The sequence below is a fragment of the Lacerta agilis genome, chromosome 6 (assembly GCF_009819535.1).
Source record: "Lacerta agilis isolate rLacAgi1 chromosome 6, rLacAgi1.pri, whole genome shotgun sequence".
Lineage (NCBI taxonomy): Eukaryota > Metazoa > Chordata > Lepidosauria > Squamata > Lacertidae > Lacerta > Lacerta agilis.
Genome location: NC_046317.1, coordinates 23312979 through 23325050, shown reverse-complemented (window position 1 = coordinate 23325050; position 12072 = coordinate 23312979). Strand labels below are relative to the sequence as shown.

At 44.2% G+C, this 12072-nt stretch overlaps 1 protein-coding gene across 3 annotated transcripts in view; it reads left to right on the top strand.

Moving 5' to 3' along the window:
• RPAP2 (RNA polymerase II associated protein 2) overlaps nucleotides 1-12072 on the top strand; it is a 55452-nt gene that overhangs the window by 14814 nt on the left and 28566 nt on the right. For all 3 annotated transcript variants that reach the window (XM_033151603.1, XM_033151604.1, XM_033151602.1), the window contains exons 8-11: nucleotides 79-1012; nucleotides 1856-1950; nucleotides 2097-2177; nucleotides 10251-10319. In XM_033151603.1, coding sequence (XP_033007494.1) covers nucleotides 79-1012; nucleotides 1856-1950; nucleotides 2097-2177; nucleotides 10251-10319 — 1179 coding nt within the window. The remainder of the gene's footprint in view (nucleotides 1-78; nucleotides 1013-1855; nucleotides 1951-2096; nucleotides 2178-10250; nucleotides 10320-12072) is intronic.

Below are 12072 nucleotides of genomic sequence, written 5' to 3'. Positions count from 1 at the left end.
TTCTCCTCTCACTTATTTTATCCTTTTTTATTTTGTCAATGTGTTTTTATATTTGTTTGCTTTCCCCTCCCCCAACAGTGGCCACTCTGGGAAGGAGGTGAAATTAGTCAACGAAGCAATCAACACATTAGACATTGAAAACCCTCTCCCAGCAGCAACCCAGGGCGACTCCAGCGTAGACAGTGAGAGCAGCAGTGAGGCCGAACAAGAATTCGTCTCCTCCGTTCTGCAAGAAAAGAATGTACCTCCATTGCCCAGGAAGGGTATTCTCAAAGAGAAGTGCATGCGGAGAGCACAACTCAAACCTACCAATGCAGACGCCTCCGTTAATGATGCCGCAGAGCAGTTAAGTCGGTGCAAATTAGACACTCGAGGAGAAGAACATGTTCTGGATAGCTCTCAGATTAAAGGAGCTCCTGTTTCTCTATCCAGTCCTAGTCCTGAAACTGTCCAGCTCTCTGAAGGCTTTGGAGATGGCTCCAGCGGCTCGCAAGTAGTTTTCCTGGGTGTGAGCCCAAAAGGGGCAGAACTGTTTAAAAAGTTGCTTGCCAAATCGAAACAGACTGCGAAGCCTGGCTCGGAAGGCCCAGCCGACCCCCTCACTGCCAAATGTAGCTTGCTAGAAGGGCTGAGGCAGACCTTTACCGAATGGAGGACTGAGGAGACGGCGAAGCTCCTCCGCGGCAGTGATGCCGCAGCCACCTATGCACCACAGCCCTCTCCGGCAGCTGGCCGTGAGGCAGAGGAGGAGCTTGACGAGGATGACTTGGAGAGTGTCGATGAACCTAACAAGGCCGTTTCTGAGAGAGGCGCCCAGAACCCTTTCAGCCAGCCATTGCCTTTCAAGGCCTCGAGTCCAGCAGCAAAACCTATACCCAGCTATGAGAAACTGAAAGAAGAGACCTCACAGTTAGAGTTAAAGGTGCAGGAATTTTACAGAGGAAACTTCGCCTTAGGCGAAGAAGATCTGGCAACCCTGTCGAGAGGGGAGAAGCATCACGGCAATGACAATGTAAGTATCTTGCCAGAGAAATAGGTAGGTTACAGACATGCATCCATCCACCCCCCAAAAGCAGTCTTTTGTAAACACTGATTTATGAAAGAACTATGTGCATAGAAGCCGAATAATAAGAATACAGTACCATATTTACTCGAATGTAATGCACACCTTTATTTGGCCAAAATATGCCATGAAAATTAGGGCGTGCATTAGATTTGATGGCACGTTTACATTCGTCAGCAGATACTTTTTTGGGTTTTGAGGTTTTGAAAATTGAGGTGCACTTTAGATTGGCGTAAATACAGCAATAATAACGCAGATGTAACAATGAAGGTAAAAGATTAGGAGCAGTGCCTTGGGTGCACGCCTGCCTCCTGTCTGTTCACGCACCGTCCTTCATTCTCACATGCAAATTCCACCCCACCCCCTGCTTCCCTTTTTCGAACTGAAAATAATCTACATTACATCTGTGCCCAAGTTTTTGCCAACTGTATCTAGTATCCAATGAAGTCTGGTGTTAGCAAGACCAGTGGTCAGGGATGATGGGAATTGTAGTCCGAAAACAGCCAGAGACCCAAGTTTGGGAAACCCTCCTCTGAATCAGTATAAGGCAGCTTCCTATGTTAAACGTTAGTCTTTCTAGCTTTGCATTTTCTGCATTGACTGGTAGAGGCTGTCTGGGGTTTCAGGCAGAGATTTTCCTCAGCCCTACCTGGAGAAGTTGGGGGTTGAATCTGTGACCTTTGGCATGCAAAGCAGATGATCTACCACTGAGCTATGGCCCTCCTGTGCAGTTTTTAAAATATATTTTATGTCACCCCCCCCCCCAAATAATACTTTTGTTGTGCCCTGTAGGGTGATCATCAGTGGCCCCCTGCCCTCCCGCTTGTAGATTCTAAAGCTCAGCAGCAGATTCGGACACGAATTGTCCTCGAAAAGCTGCGAAAAGTGTAAGTACCTCTTTCACACCTGCTGTTCAGACACCCAGAAGGGAGCCTTTTGTTGAATTGGAGTTTTTTAAAATTAACCATTCATGACCAGTGTTCTGAAGGGAGTACATTCGCTAATAAATGGCCTGATTTTGCTTTCTTTCCAGTTTGCCTGCTGTTTTGGGCCCTCTTCGGATTCCTCTTGGGGATGTTTACAGTGAACTTAAAGATCTTGTTAAGACATTCAGGTAAGCAGAAAAGACTCCCAGAGCTGACTGCTGAGATAGCTCTGTCGGTAGAACATGAGACACTTAATCTCCAGGTTGTGGGTCCGAGGCCCACATTGAGCAAAATATTCCTTCATTGCATGGAAGGACGTTCAGTGGTTGGTTGCTCATGAGAAATCAGCCAAACGCAGAACTTCTAAACTAAGTTCTTTATTGTGCAGAATATTTAGAGTGGAGCAAAAGTTCAAACGTCCATCTCATCCCTCCGCAGAGTCCGGGAATGAACCCTTCTGGTTCTTGGTCCAGCAAAAAAGGCGCGGGATCCTGAACCCCCGCCTCCTCCTTCCACGTCATTCCTGCCTGCGAACTCGGGGCGTGGGAAACTGTCCCTGTTCCCCGCTTTCCCCTTGGTGCTCAGGCTCAGCGATCTCTCCACAGCCCCTGCGCCGACTTCCTGCCTCCAACTCCCCCTCTCCACTGGAGGAATGGTCGCTTCCTCCTGAGGAGGGGGATGACAAACTGGTGAACAACGGAGGCGGTTCCCTGTACTGCAAACGATCCCGGGACGCTACCTGCCGTGGGGAGGGGGGTTTCCTGACACATGGGTTTGGGCTAGATGACCCTTGTGGTCCCAACTCTCTGATTCTTAAGTGGCACCAGTGAGTGGCAAGCTATGATCTCTTATTGTGAGAACATGGGTGAAGAATTGGAGTCCTAAAGATGGAATGATACTTGTGGGTCATTGTTTCCGGCCAGGTTTCCTAAAGCAGGGTGACTGAAGGCTAAATCCGGCTCCTATGTATTCAAAAGCATACTTATTTTATCTAGCATGCAAATCTGAAATACTGTAATAGTGATTATGTGAATTTGTAGTGTAAAATCTGGCATCTTGCCCATAATCTGGTATCTTTACTCAGAATTTTCTTATTTTTGTTTTGCATGTTAAAACCAAGCTTCTAGTCCTTGGTTTCAAAGGTTTAGCAAACTGCATTGGCTTTGTTGTTGTTGCTTCAAAGGTTCAGGAAGTAGGAGTTCTATATCAGTCTTCATATTCACAATCTGTCCTTACCAGTGCAATGAAAAACCCCACCTTCTGCAAACTAAAGTAAGCAAATATGTACACCTATCAGAATATCACTGTGATCCTAAAAGTAATCTTGTCTGAATTCATTAGATTAAAGCTGCACATGAAGGCAGTTGCAGTTTGTATATTCTGATTGCAGAGTTTCTGGTGTTTACGTTTCGGAGATTTTTTTTTTAAGCACAAAAATAAAGACTTCACTGTGAATTATGCTGAGTTTGCTGGTTTGGAAGGGACTGTGTGTGTCTGTGAGAGAGAGAGAGAGAGAGAGAGAGAGAGAGAGAGAGAGAGTCGGGGGAGAGGAAGAATACAACCTCATCATTTTTCATTCTTGAAAAATGATGCAATTGTTCCTTTTTTAATTAAGTAGTAAGCCACCTATAACATGTTATGGTAGGTGAGTGAGAAATAAATGATAGCAATGAAATTGTTCAATTGCTAGTTTAGAGCTCACTGGTTATGAATGTAATCCGTAACCTGGCATCATGTTGTCAGAATGCAGAGAGCATGTGTTTGGGTATATCTGGAATATTCCCCAACTGTTCTGCATTTCTCTTTGCATCTTCTTCTGACGTTTTCACTTTTACGGTCTCCTCTTCAATCTATGACCCCTCTGCCTGCCCCACCTCTCTTGATGCCATTGGCTTAGCTGCCCTGATGTCATGGATCTGCTTAGGTCCTACACAGCTGTGTGGCAGGGAGGGAGACCTTAGAAGTGGAATCCCAGGGGCCACATGATTGTTAGCTCAGCATGCCATGAATTTTTGGGAGAGGCAAACCAAAATGGACATAATATGGAACATTCTAAGTCTTAAAATGTTTTTAAAAGTTTAGAAGAGCATTAGGTGAGTGTATTTCTGCTCAGTGTATTTTTGGTGACCTGTACACTTGTTTATTTATTAACCATGGGTTGTGATGGATTATGGTGTTTTGTGCTGACGAGGAAATTAAGGTCGCCTTTCCTTCGAAGGGAGGCAGAGAAAGGAAGGATCAACTTTAAGAGACATATTATTCCACCTCCAGTGACCTCATGCAATCTTAATGCTATCTGCTTTCCTAACTGCCTTCTTTCATTCTGGAAGCAAACCATTGTGCATTATGCATTATATCGGCACTGGTGGGGTTTTTGTTTGTTTGTTTGTTTGTTTTGCTAACCATGGCTACCTCCTTTGCAACCATGATTGGAAATGGATTTGCAAACCACGGTCATAATGCAATGCTGCATCCATTTAGCTCCAGAAATTAAAGGCGATAGGTATAATTGTGTGTCAGGAGGAAGCCCAAGTCTGTGGCCTGTCAGATATTGTTGAGCTACAACCCCCATCACTCCTGACCATTGGTCATGTTGGCTGGAGCTGAAGAGGGTTTGAGTCCAATAACAACCAGAGGGCCACCGGTTCACCATTCATGATGCCCAGCAATAATCCTTCATGAAGACTTAATTGTGACTAAAATTAAAACCATCGGCACTTGTCGGGCAAAAGCCTTCATTAATTTCAGCTTTGTTGTTGTTCAGTCGTTCAGTCGTGTCCGACTCTTTGTGACCCCATGGACCAGAGCACGCCAGGCACGCCTATCCTTCACTGCCTCCCACAGTTTGGCCAAACTCATGTTAGTAGCTTCGAGAACACTGTCCAACCATCTCATCCTCTGTCGTCCCCTTTTCTCTTTCCCAACATCAGGGTCTTTTCCAGGGAGTCTTCTCTTCTCATGAGGTGGCCAAAGTACTGGAGCCTCAACTTCAGGATCTGTCCTTCTAGTGCGCACTCAGGGCTGATTTCTTTAAGGATGCATGTTTGATCTTTTTGCAGTCCATGGGACTCTCAAGAGTCTCCTCCAGCACCATAATTCAAAAGCATCAATTCTTCTGCGATCAGCCTTCTTTATGGTCCAGCTCTCACTTCCGTACATTAGTACTGGGAAAACCATAGCTTTAACTATACGGACCTTTGTCGGCAAGGTGATGTCTTTGCTTTTTAAGATGCTGTCTAGGTTTGTCATTGCTTTTCTCCCAAGCTTAGTAAGTGGCTAAAAGGCAGTGTGGTGATAGCAAAGCAAGAATTAAAAGAATAATGGTGGTAAGACAGGTATTTCTTTTGCATGTTTGAGTCTGAGAGAAGCCCTGCTCTAAAAACGCATGATTCATTATGAAGGGGAATTTAGCTACAAAAACAAACAACCCCCCACCCCCAACGACGGTTAAAAGAGCGTGTGGTGAACTGAGCAACAGCCATTTTCAGCTCCATTGGTTTTTAAAGGAGCGTGTGCCGTTCATCCTCGGCTGTGCACCATTTTATTCAATCACCACTGCTGGGAAGTACACTAAAGAGTTCTCTGGAGACGTTTTAGGAACAGTTATAGTTCTTCCTAAGCAAAGTCCCTCAGTGCCTGTATGCTTTTGTTATGAAAGCTGAGATGTCAAATAATCTCCAGAGCCATCTGGGTCATTTTGTTGGAAGAGCGAGGGGGGTGGTACGGAATAAAGAAGCCAAATGAAGAAGTTTGCAAGTGAGATAATAAAAATAAAAACGGCGCTCAATATTTCTTGACTCTTTTTTTGGACTCGGAATTTGCCGAGTGGAAGAAGAGGAGTAGAGCTTTAGGTCATGGCTGGGGAACCTGTAGCCCTTTACACCAGAGCTTTCCAAACTGTGTCGCGACACGTTAGTGTGTCGGGTGCAGTGTGTATGTGTGTCGCACGAATGCTCCCCATGCTCTTCCCGGGGCTGGAGAGGGTTAGTTTAACCTCCAGTTTGCTAGTAAAACTGAATTACTGTGTCACGAAATGATGCAAAACTGAGTTACTGTGTCGCGGAATGATGCATGTCCAAAAAAGTGTGTCACCAACATGAAAAGTTTGGAAAGCTCTGCTTTAGATGCTGCAGGACTTTAAAGCCCCATCATCCCTGACCATTGCTGGCCAAGGCAGAGGAGAATTGTAGTCCAGGAACAGCTGCAGGCCAGTAGGTTCCCTGGCTCTGCTTTAGACCTATTCCCCTGGCAGCTAGTTTTGGTCTAAGGCAGAAATCCAACCATGTGCACCTCTGAATGAATAGTCTTCGGCTTGTTACATGCACTTTTACCTTACATGGTTTGGATGTTAAGTATACAACCTTTAGAAGACATCTGAAGGCAGCCCTATATAGGGAAGTTTTTAATGTTTAATGTTTTCTTATGTTATTATATATGCTGGAAGCCACCCAAAGTGGCTGGGGCAACCCAGTCAGATGGGCGGAGTACAAACAATAAAATATTATTATTATAAGTGAATCCACCATTGCTTCCAACCTTGGTTAAACTTGCCACCTCCAACCAAATGTTTGTGGTGTGTTTCGTTTCGGGAGGGTATGCATTTGAAAGGCACATGCGTTTTGCCTGACATATAGCAAAGCGATGTGGGCTAATAACTTTTAAAAGAAGATAAATTCGCTTTTCCACCCTTTTGACTTGTGCCGCTCCGAGGCAAATAGTGTTAGCCGGTAGAACTATTGAACCATTTCTACACGGGACATGCTCTTGACCATTTCCTGAAAGCTTTCTTTCTCTTCTGAGGCCTTGGCGTCGACGCACAGCTTGTCTCTGAAAGCGGCTGCCCTTTCCCTGCTCCTCATTATTTAAGGCTTCACACCTGTAGGTTGCATGCTTCCTTCTTGAAGCGGCTCCTTCGCTACCGCTGTGCAGGTGAGAAACTTGCTCTGGGACAGGAGTTGGAGCTGACGGCTTCTGGCTTGAGGAGTCCCGGCCTCTCCTCCCGTCTAGCCATGCAGCACCTGCCTTGCCTTGTTCCGCCGAGCGGATTGTTGGTGTCTCCGCTGTAAGGAGCATATTGATGGCAACAACTAGTGTTGAGACCTTGCCAATCAATACTGACATTGAATGAGAGTTAATTGACACAAATAACTGCATCTCTCCGTTTGTGTACGAGAATGATGCCTTCTTGAGCTGTGATCAATAGTGCCTCCTTGTAGGGCACCGAAACAAAGCCGCGTTCTCTGCTGTTTGACAGAGTTCTCCCCAGTGATTTTTGGACCTGTCTCTTCCATTGTATCTCACCGGGGCCGATTAGCTGGAAGGTTACATATGAATTGCCTGTCAGAATGATTCTGTCAGGCCTTTCTTTGTAAGTGTTTAGCACTGTCATCAGCATAGAGTCCAGACCTTCAGCCTTTTGTTTCGTCTCTTATTTGCAAGTACGCCTCGCTATGCACAGAGTGGGGCTTTTTCCATACTGCCACAAGCCCTTAAAAAATTTAAAATTAACAAAAAAAAACCTCTTCTGAAGATGTTTCCCTGGAAGCAAATCCTACAGAGCAGTGTTAGAAACTCAGATATATAAGCTAGGTGCCAAATGGCTCCTTAAACCAAGGCTACAGTTGCGAAAATGGAATGTCTAGTTGCCATTTGGGGGGCAAAGGATGGACTGACTGTGATTGATTCTCAGTTAAACATCTGGCAAGTTCAGCTGGCAACCTTGATCTAGGTTAAGAACTTTGAGAACTTAAAAAAAGAAAAGTCACTTGATCCAGGGACAGTCCACATATATATTGGCCTATTCTGACCTCTCTTTCTTCATAGTGACTGCTCCTGCTCAGGCTGCACAGAAAAAGCAATTTGGTTCCAGAAATTCATTCCGAATGTGCAGATAAAATAGAATTGATAGAATTCCGCAAGATGGAGTATTAGTATGTGAAAACAGTTCAGATCCAATGATCCCTAGGCATGCACTTCTAGATGGTGGAGATGTCAGGCGCCATCCTGGCAACCAGACATCTTCACTTGGTCACAAGTAGTCAAAAGCCAGGTGCAAAATGCGCCTGGCGCCTGGCTAATTTCAAACACTGCTATGGAGTTCAGTGGCGCTTACTTCCTAGTCAATTGTGCATCATCTTTAATTAAGATTAGATGATCTGTTTTGTAGCTGATTAGGACCAGGATGCAAGAATCTCATTAGCGGGGGTGGGGGGTTGTTTCAACTTCAGGCACTAATGATAATTCTGTATGTTTCCCTAAAGATAATATGTGCCATCATTTTGTCTGCCTTTTCCAATATGATAATGGATGTTTATTTTCAGAGTACTTTTTCAAACTGAGTAGAAAAGAACCATGTGGGTGGTGGGGTAAGGGATGGAAAGGAAGGAAGAAGTAGTAAATTCCTGCATGGCAGGGGGCTGGACTAGATGACCCTCATGGTCCCTTCCTACTCTTATGATTCTACAATTTTATGATTCTATGTTCTCAAAACATTGTCACCGAGTGCTACCATGAGTTTCTTTGAGAGGAGGGACAGTATTGTTGGCATCCACCTGTCTCTAGAGACAATGAAGTGTGCCTCTGGGGGTGGTGTCAAACTGCGGCATTAGTTACTTACCTGGGGCGCAAGCCTGGGCCATGTGAATGAAGATCTTGGATGGCCCAGATGACAAGACCCCCTTTGATGTGGTCCAAAGGAAAGCACAGCAATATGTTTGGCACCAGCTTGGCTGCAGGAGTCGCGAGAAGGAGATATACAAGGCGCCATCCAACCGTCTTAGGGACTCCACTCTGGATTTGTGTAGGATTTACTGCTTAGCCTTTTCTTCTCCCAAAGATAGCAAAGGTTGAATTCAATAAATCAATAAAACCAGACATAGGTATGACTCTAAAACAGGCATGGGCAAACTCAGACCTCCAGATATTTTGGGACTACAACTCCCATCATCCCTAGCTAACAGGGAGGGCCGAGTTTGCCTATGCCTGCTCTAAAGTGAGGAATTCTGGTGTGGTTTTTTTTTTTTTTAATTGCACTGTAATATTTTCCTACATGAGTCAGTAGACCAGGGGTGGGTAACCTCAGGACTAGGGGCCAGATGTGGTCCTCCAAAGCTTCTCTGTCCAATCCTTGAGATTTTTCCCATGCTGCAAACTATTCCCAAGCTACACCCTTCCCCAGTCCTTTGCACCCTCTTTCAGTGTTTATTGCCTGGATGGAATGTGTCCTTGAACTTCTCTGGTAATGCCATTTGCTTACTCAAAGGGAGGGTAGAGATGGGTGTGTCAAAACTATTCTACCATACTAATGCAATATTTACATTTGTGGCTCCACCCAGTTTTGGCTCTGGCCCCCTGCACTACTGCATGTGGCCCCTGGAAGGTTGCTCTGGGGCTGAAAAAGCTTTATGCTCCTGCCCACTAGCTAGACTCCATCTGTGAAAGTATGAATTGTGATGCCCTGCACTAGACATTAATTTTATGTATGATTTACTTTTCTTGCCTGAACATGCACGGGGAGACCTCGGTTCATATCTCTGTGGGCTGTGTAGCTTGTGTAGTGTAGCTTGCTGGGTGACCTTACTCCTCTAACTGTCTCTCTGCTTTATCTTCTTCAGTGTTTCCCAACCTTTGGTCTCCAGCTGTTTTTGGACTACAACTCCCATCATCCCTAGCTAGCAAGACCAGTGGTCACGGATGATGGGGGTTGTAGTCCAAAAACAGCTGGAGACCCAACTTAGGGAAACCCTGATCTACTACATAGGGTTGTCATGAGGATAAAATGGATAGTCCGTGGGAAGGAGCAGCTACCTTATGTTCCTTGGAGGAAAGGCTGGCTAATGTATTTAGTTTAGAAAAGCCCAGAGAGGTTCACAAAACCACTGTCAAATAAATATAGTAAGTAAATGACTAGTAATAAGTTAAGCATAATACATAATTTGCATTTAGTGCTGCGCATGGTACACCCCATAGTAGAAAATTAAAAAGAAGGCACCTTTCATCTTTAAAGGCTGCCATCGAATATGAAAAATGGAAGCAGTTTTACATTTCTTCTATTGGCATTGAAATGATACCTCTTTTGTCAAATAACCCTGCTTTGGATGAATTATGTTTAGAACCTTTTAACTGTAGATAATTTTGTGGGCTAGTGTGAGCAAGTCCATTTTTAAAAAAGTGGACATAAAAAGTTGACTTATTAGTTTTACATCACTCTTAACAATTTCTGAAATAATACAACTGTTAATGCTAGTGTTTTTCCCCCCCAGGTTAACAAATACAAATATTATTCACAAAACTCCTGTATGGACCCTGATTGCCATTGTGCTTTTGTCCGTGTAAGTATTCCAATTGAATTCATTTCTTCTCAATCTTTTGTTAAGTTTATTAGGAGCAACAGAATTGCGCTAAAGGGTCTTCAGTGTTGCTGAGTGGTCAGCTAGTTAAGTAAGAGGGGCATAGTCTTTAATCTGGCCAGTTTTGTTGGCTATCTCTTGCCAGCATCTTGCATTGGGGACAAGAAGAAAGTAGAAAAACAGGGCATGAGGGTAACTTTGGAGAGTCAAATAGGGCATTGCCTTTCCTTCCCATAAAGTCTGCAGAAAGTTAATTTCTTAGGCTTGGAAATGGAGAGAATGTTTTTTGGTTCTTTCAACCATTAGCAAGCTGCCTTGCCGTCTACCCATATCTGTCTATTTTTATTTATTTGGTGCATTTTTCTTCTATCTTTCTTCCATGATGGCACTCTCAGGGTGGTTTGTGATGGGTTCCCAGTTAGCTGGGTCTCCCATCCAGGTGCTGACTTTAAACCAGGCCGGCTTTAAATCCAGAAAGGTGGGTGCATCATGTGCCTTGCGACCATAAGTGTCTAAAGGTAGCCATGAAGGAGCACACATTCTGTGTCCCAAACATTTAATATACACCCCCCCCCAAAAAAAAAAAAATTGTGAGTGGGGATAGAAGGGCTAAGATGATTCTGTAACTTGCACTGCACATTATCATATTGTGCTGAAATCAGGAGTGGGGACCCTGTGGCCCTGCAGTATGTATATTTCTTTTTAGTAGTGGTTGAAATGACAATGATGGTCGTAACAAGAACAAATTCATTCATTCATTTGGAGCATCACAGATTCTCCAACCCAGGTTTAAATATTTCTGATGCATGTTAAGGTTTTCTTTTTTTCTCAAGCAAAAGCAGTGAAACATGAAAACTGTTGACGTACCATTTGCAAGGCTGCCTGGCTATAATTGGTGTCAGATATATACATTGTCAACAAATTCTGCCCAAGCATTTTGTAAGTTTGTGTGTGTGTGTGTCTCTTTAATTATGCATTCTCTTACATGATTTAAGCAGGCCTTTTAATTTGGATTATGTAAGCGTTCTCTGCTTCCATTTAATCAACGCGTTGTTTCTAAAATGACCTCCGATATCCATCTCACCAGAATGCTTTAATCCATAGATGTGAGGCGGGGATAGTCTGAGGAGGGCAATGCATTCTGCACATGCTCTTATTTGCCCCCTCATTTTCTTTTATATATTCCCAGAGTAAAGCTTGGCTTTTGAAACAGATTCTGCAGCTAGGCCCTTTCTTAAGTGAAAAACTGCTGTTCTTTGTTTTAATTCAGCCTTGCTGATTTAGACATTTCATTGATACCCCAAAGCTTCTTTGACACACTTGCCCTGGGGACCGCATGAATTAAGGGTCTTAATGAGCTAAGTTTCAAATTTAATTCCCTCGCTTTCTTAGCCAAGTAATTGCATAGACCTGGGATGCAATCTAACCAAGTATAGCATTAGCACTGCATAACGTTTGTGCCCCTCTTCAGCTCCCCACACATGCAACTGGGTCCCAGCAAACTGGGCACGGTGTCCTAGCGGCTATGAGATGACTGCTAGCACTATTCTGTTTCGAGGTTCTTGCATTTACTGCAAAGCCTCCTTGCGGAGAGCAGTAGGATAGGAAACATAATATCAGCACATGGATCCTGCCGTTAAAATTAAATGACAGGGTGAAAATGTTTCACAGCATCCAAAGGCACTTTGTAAACTGGGTTTTAAAAACTGGCACTAGTTCTGTCTAAAAAAAAAAA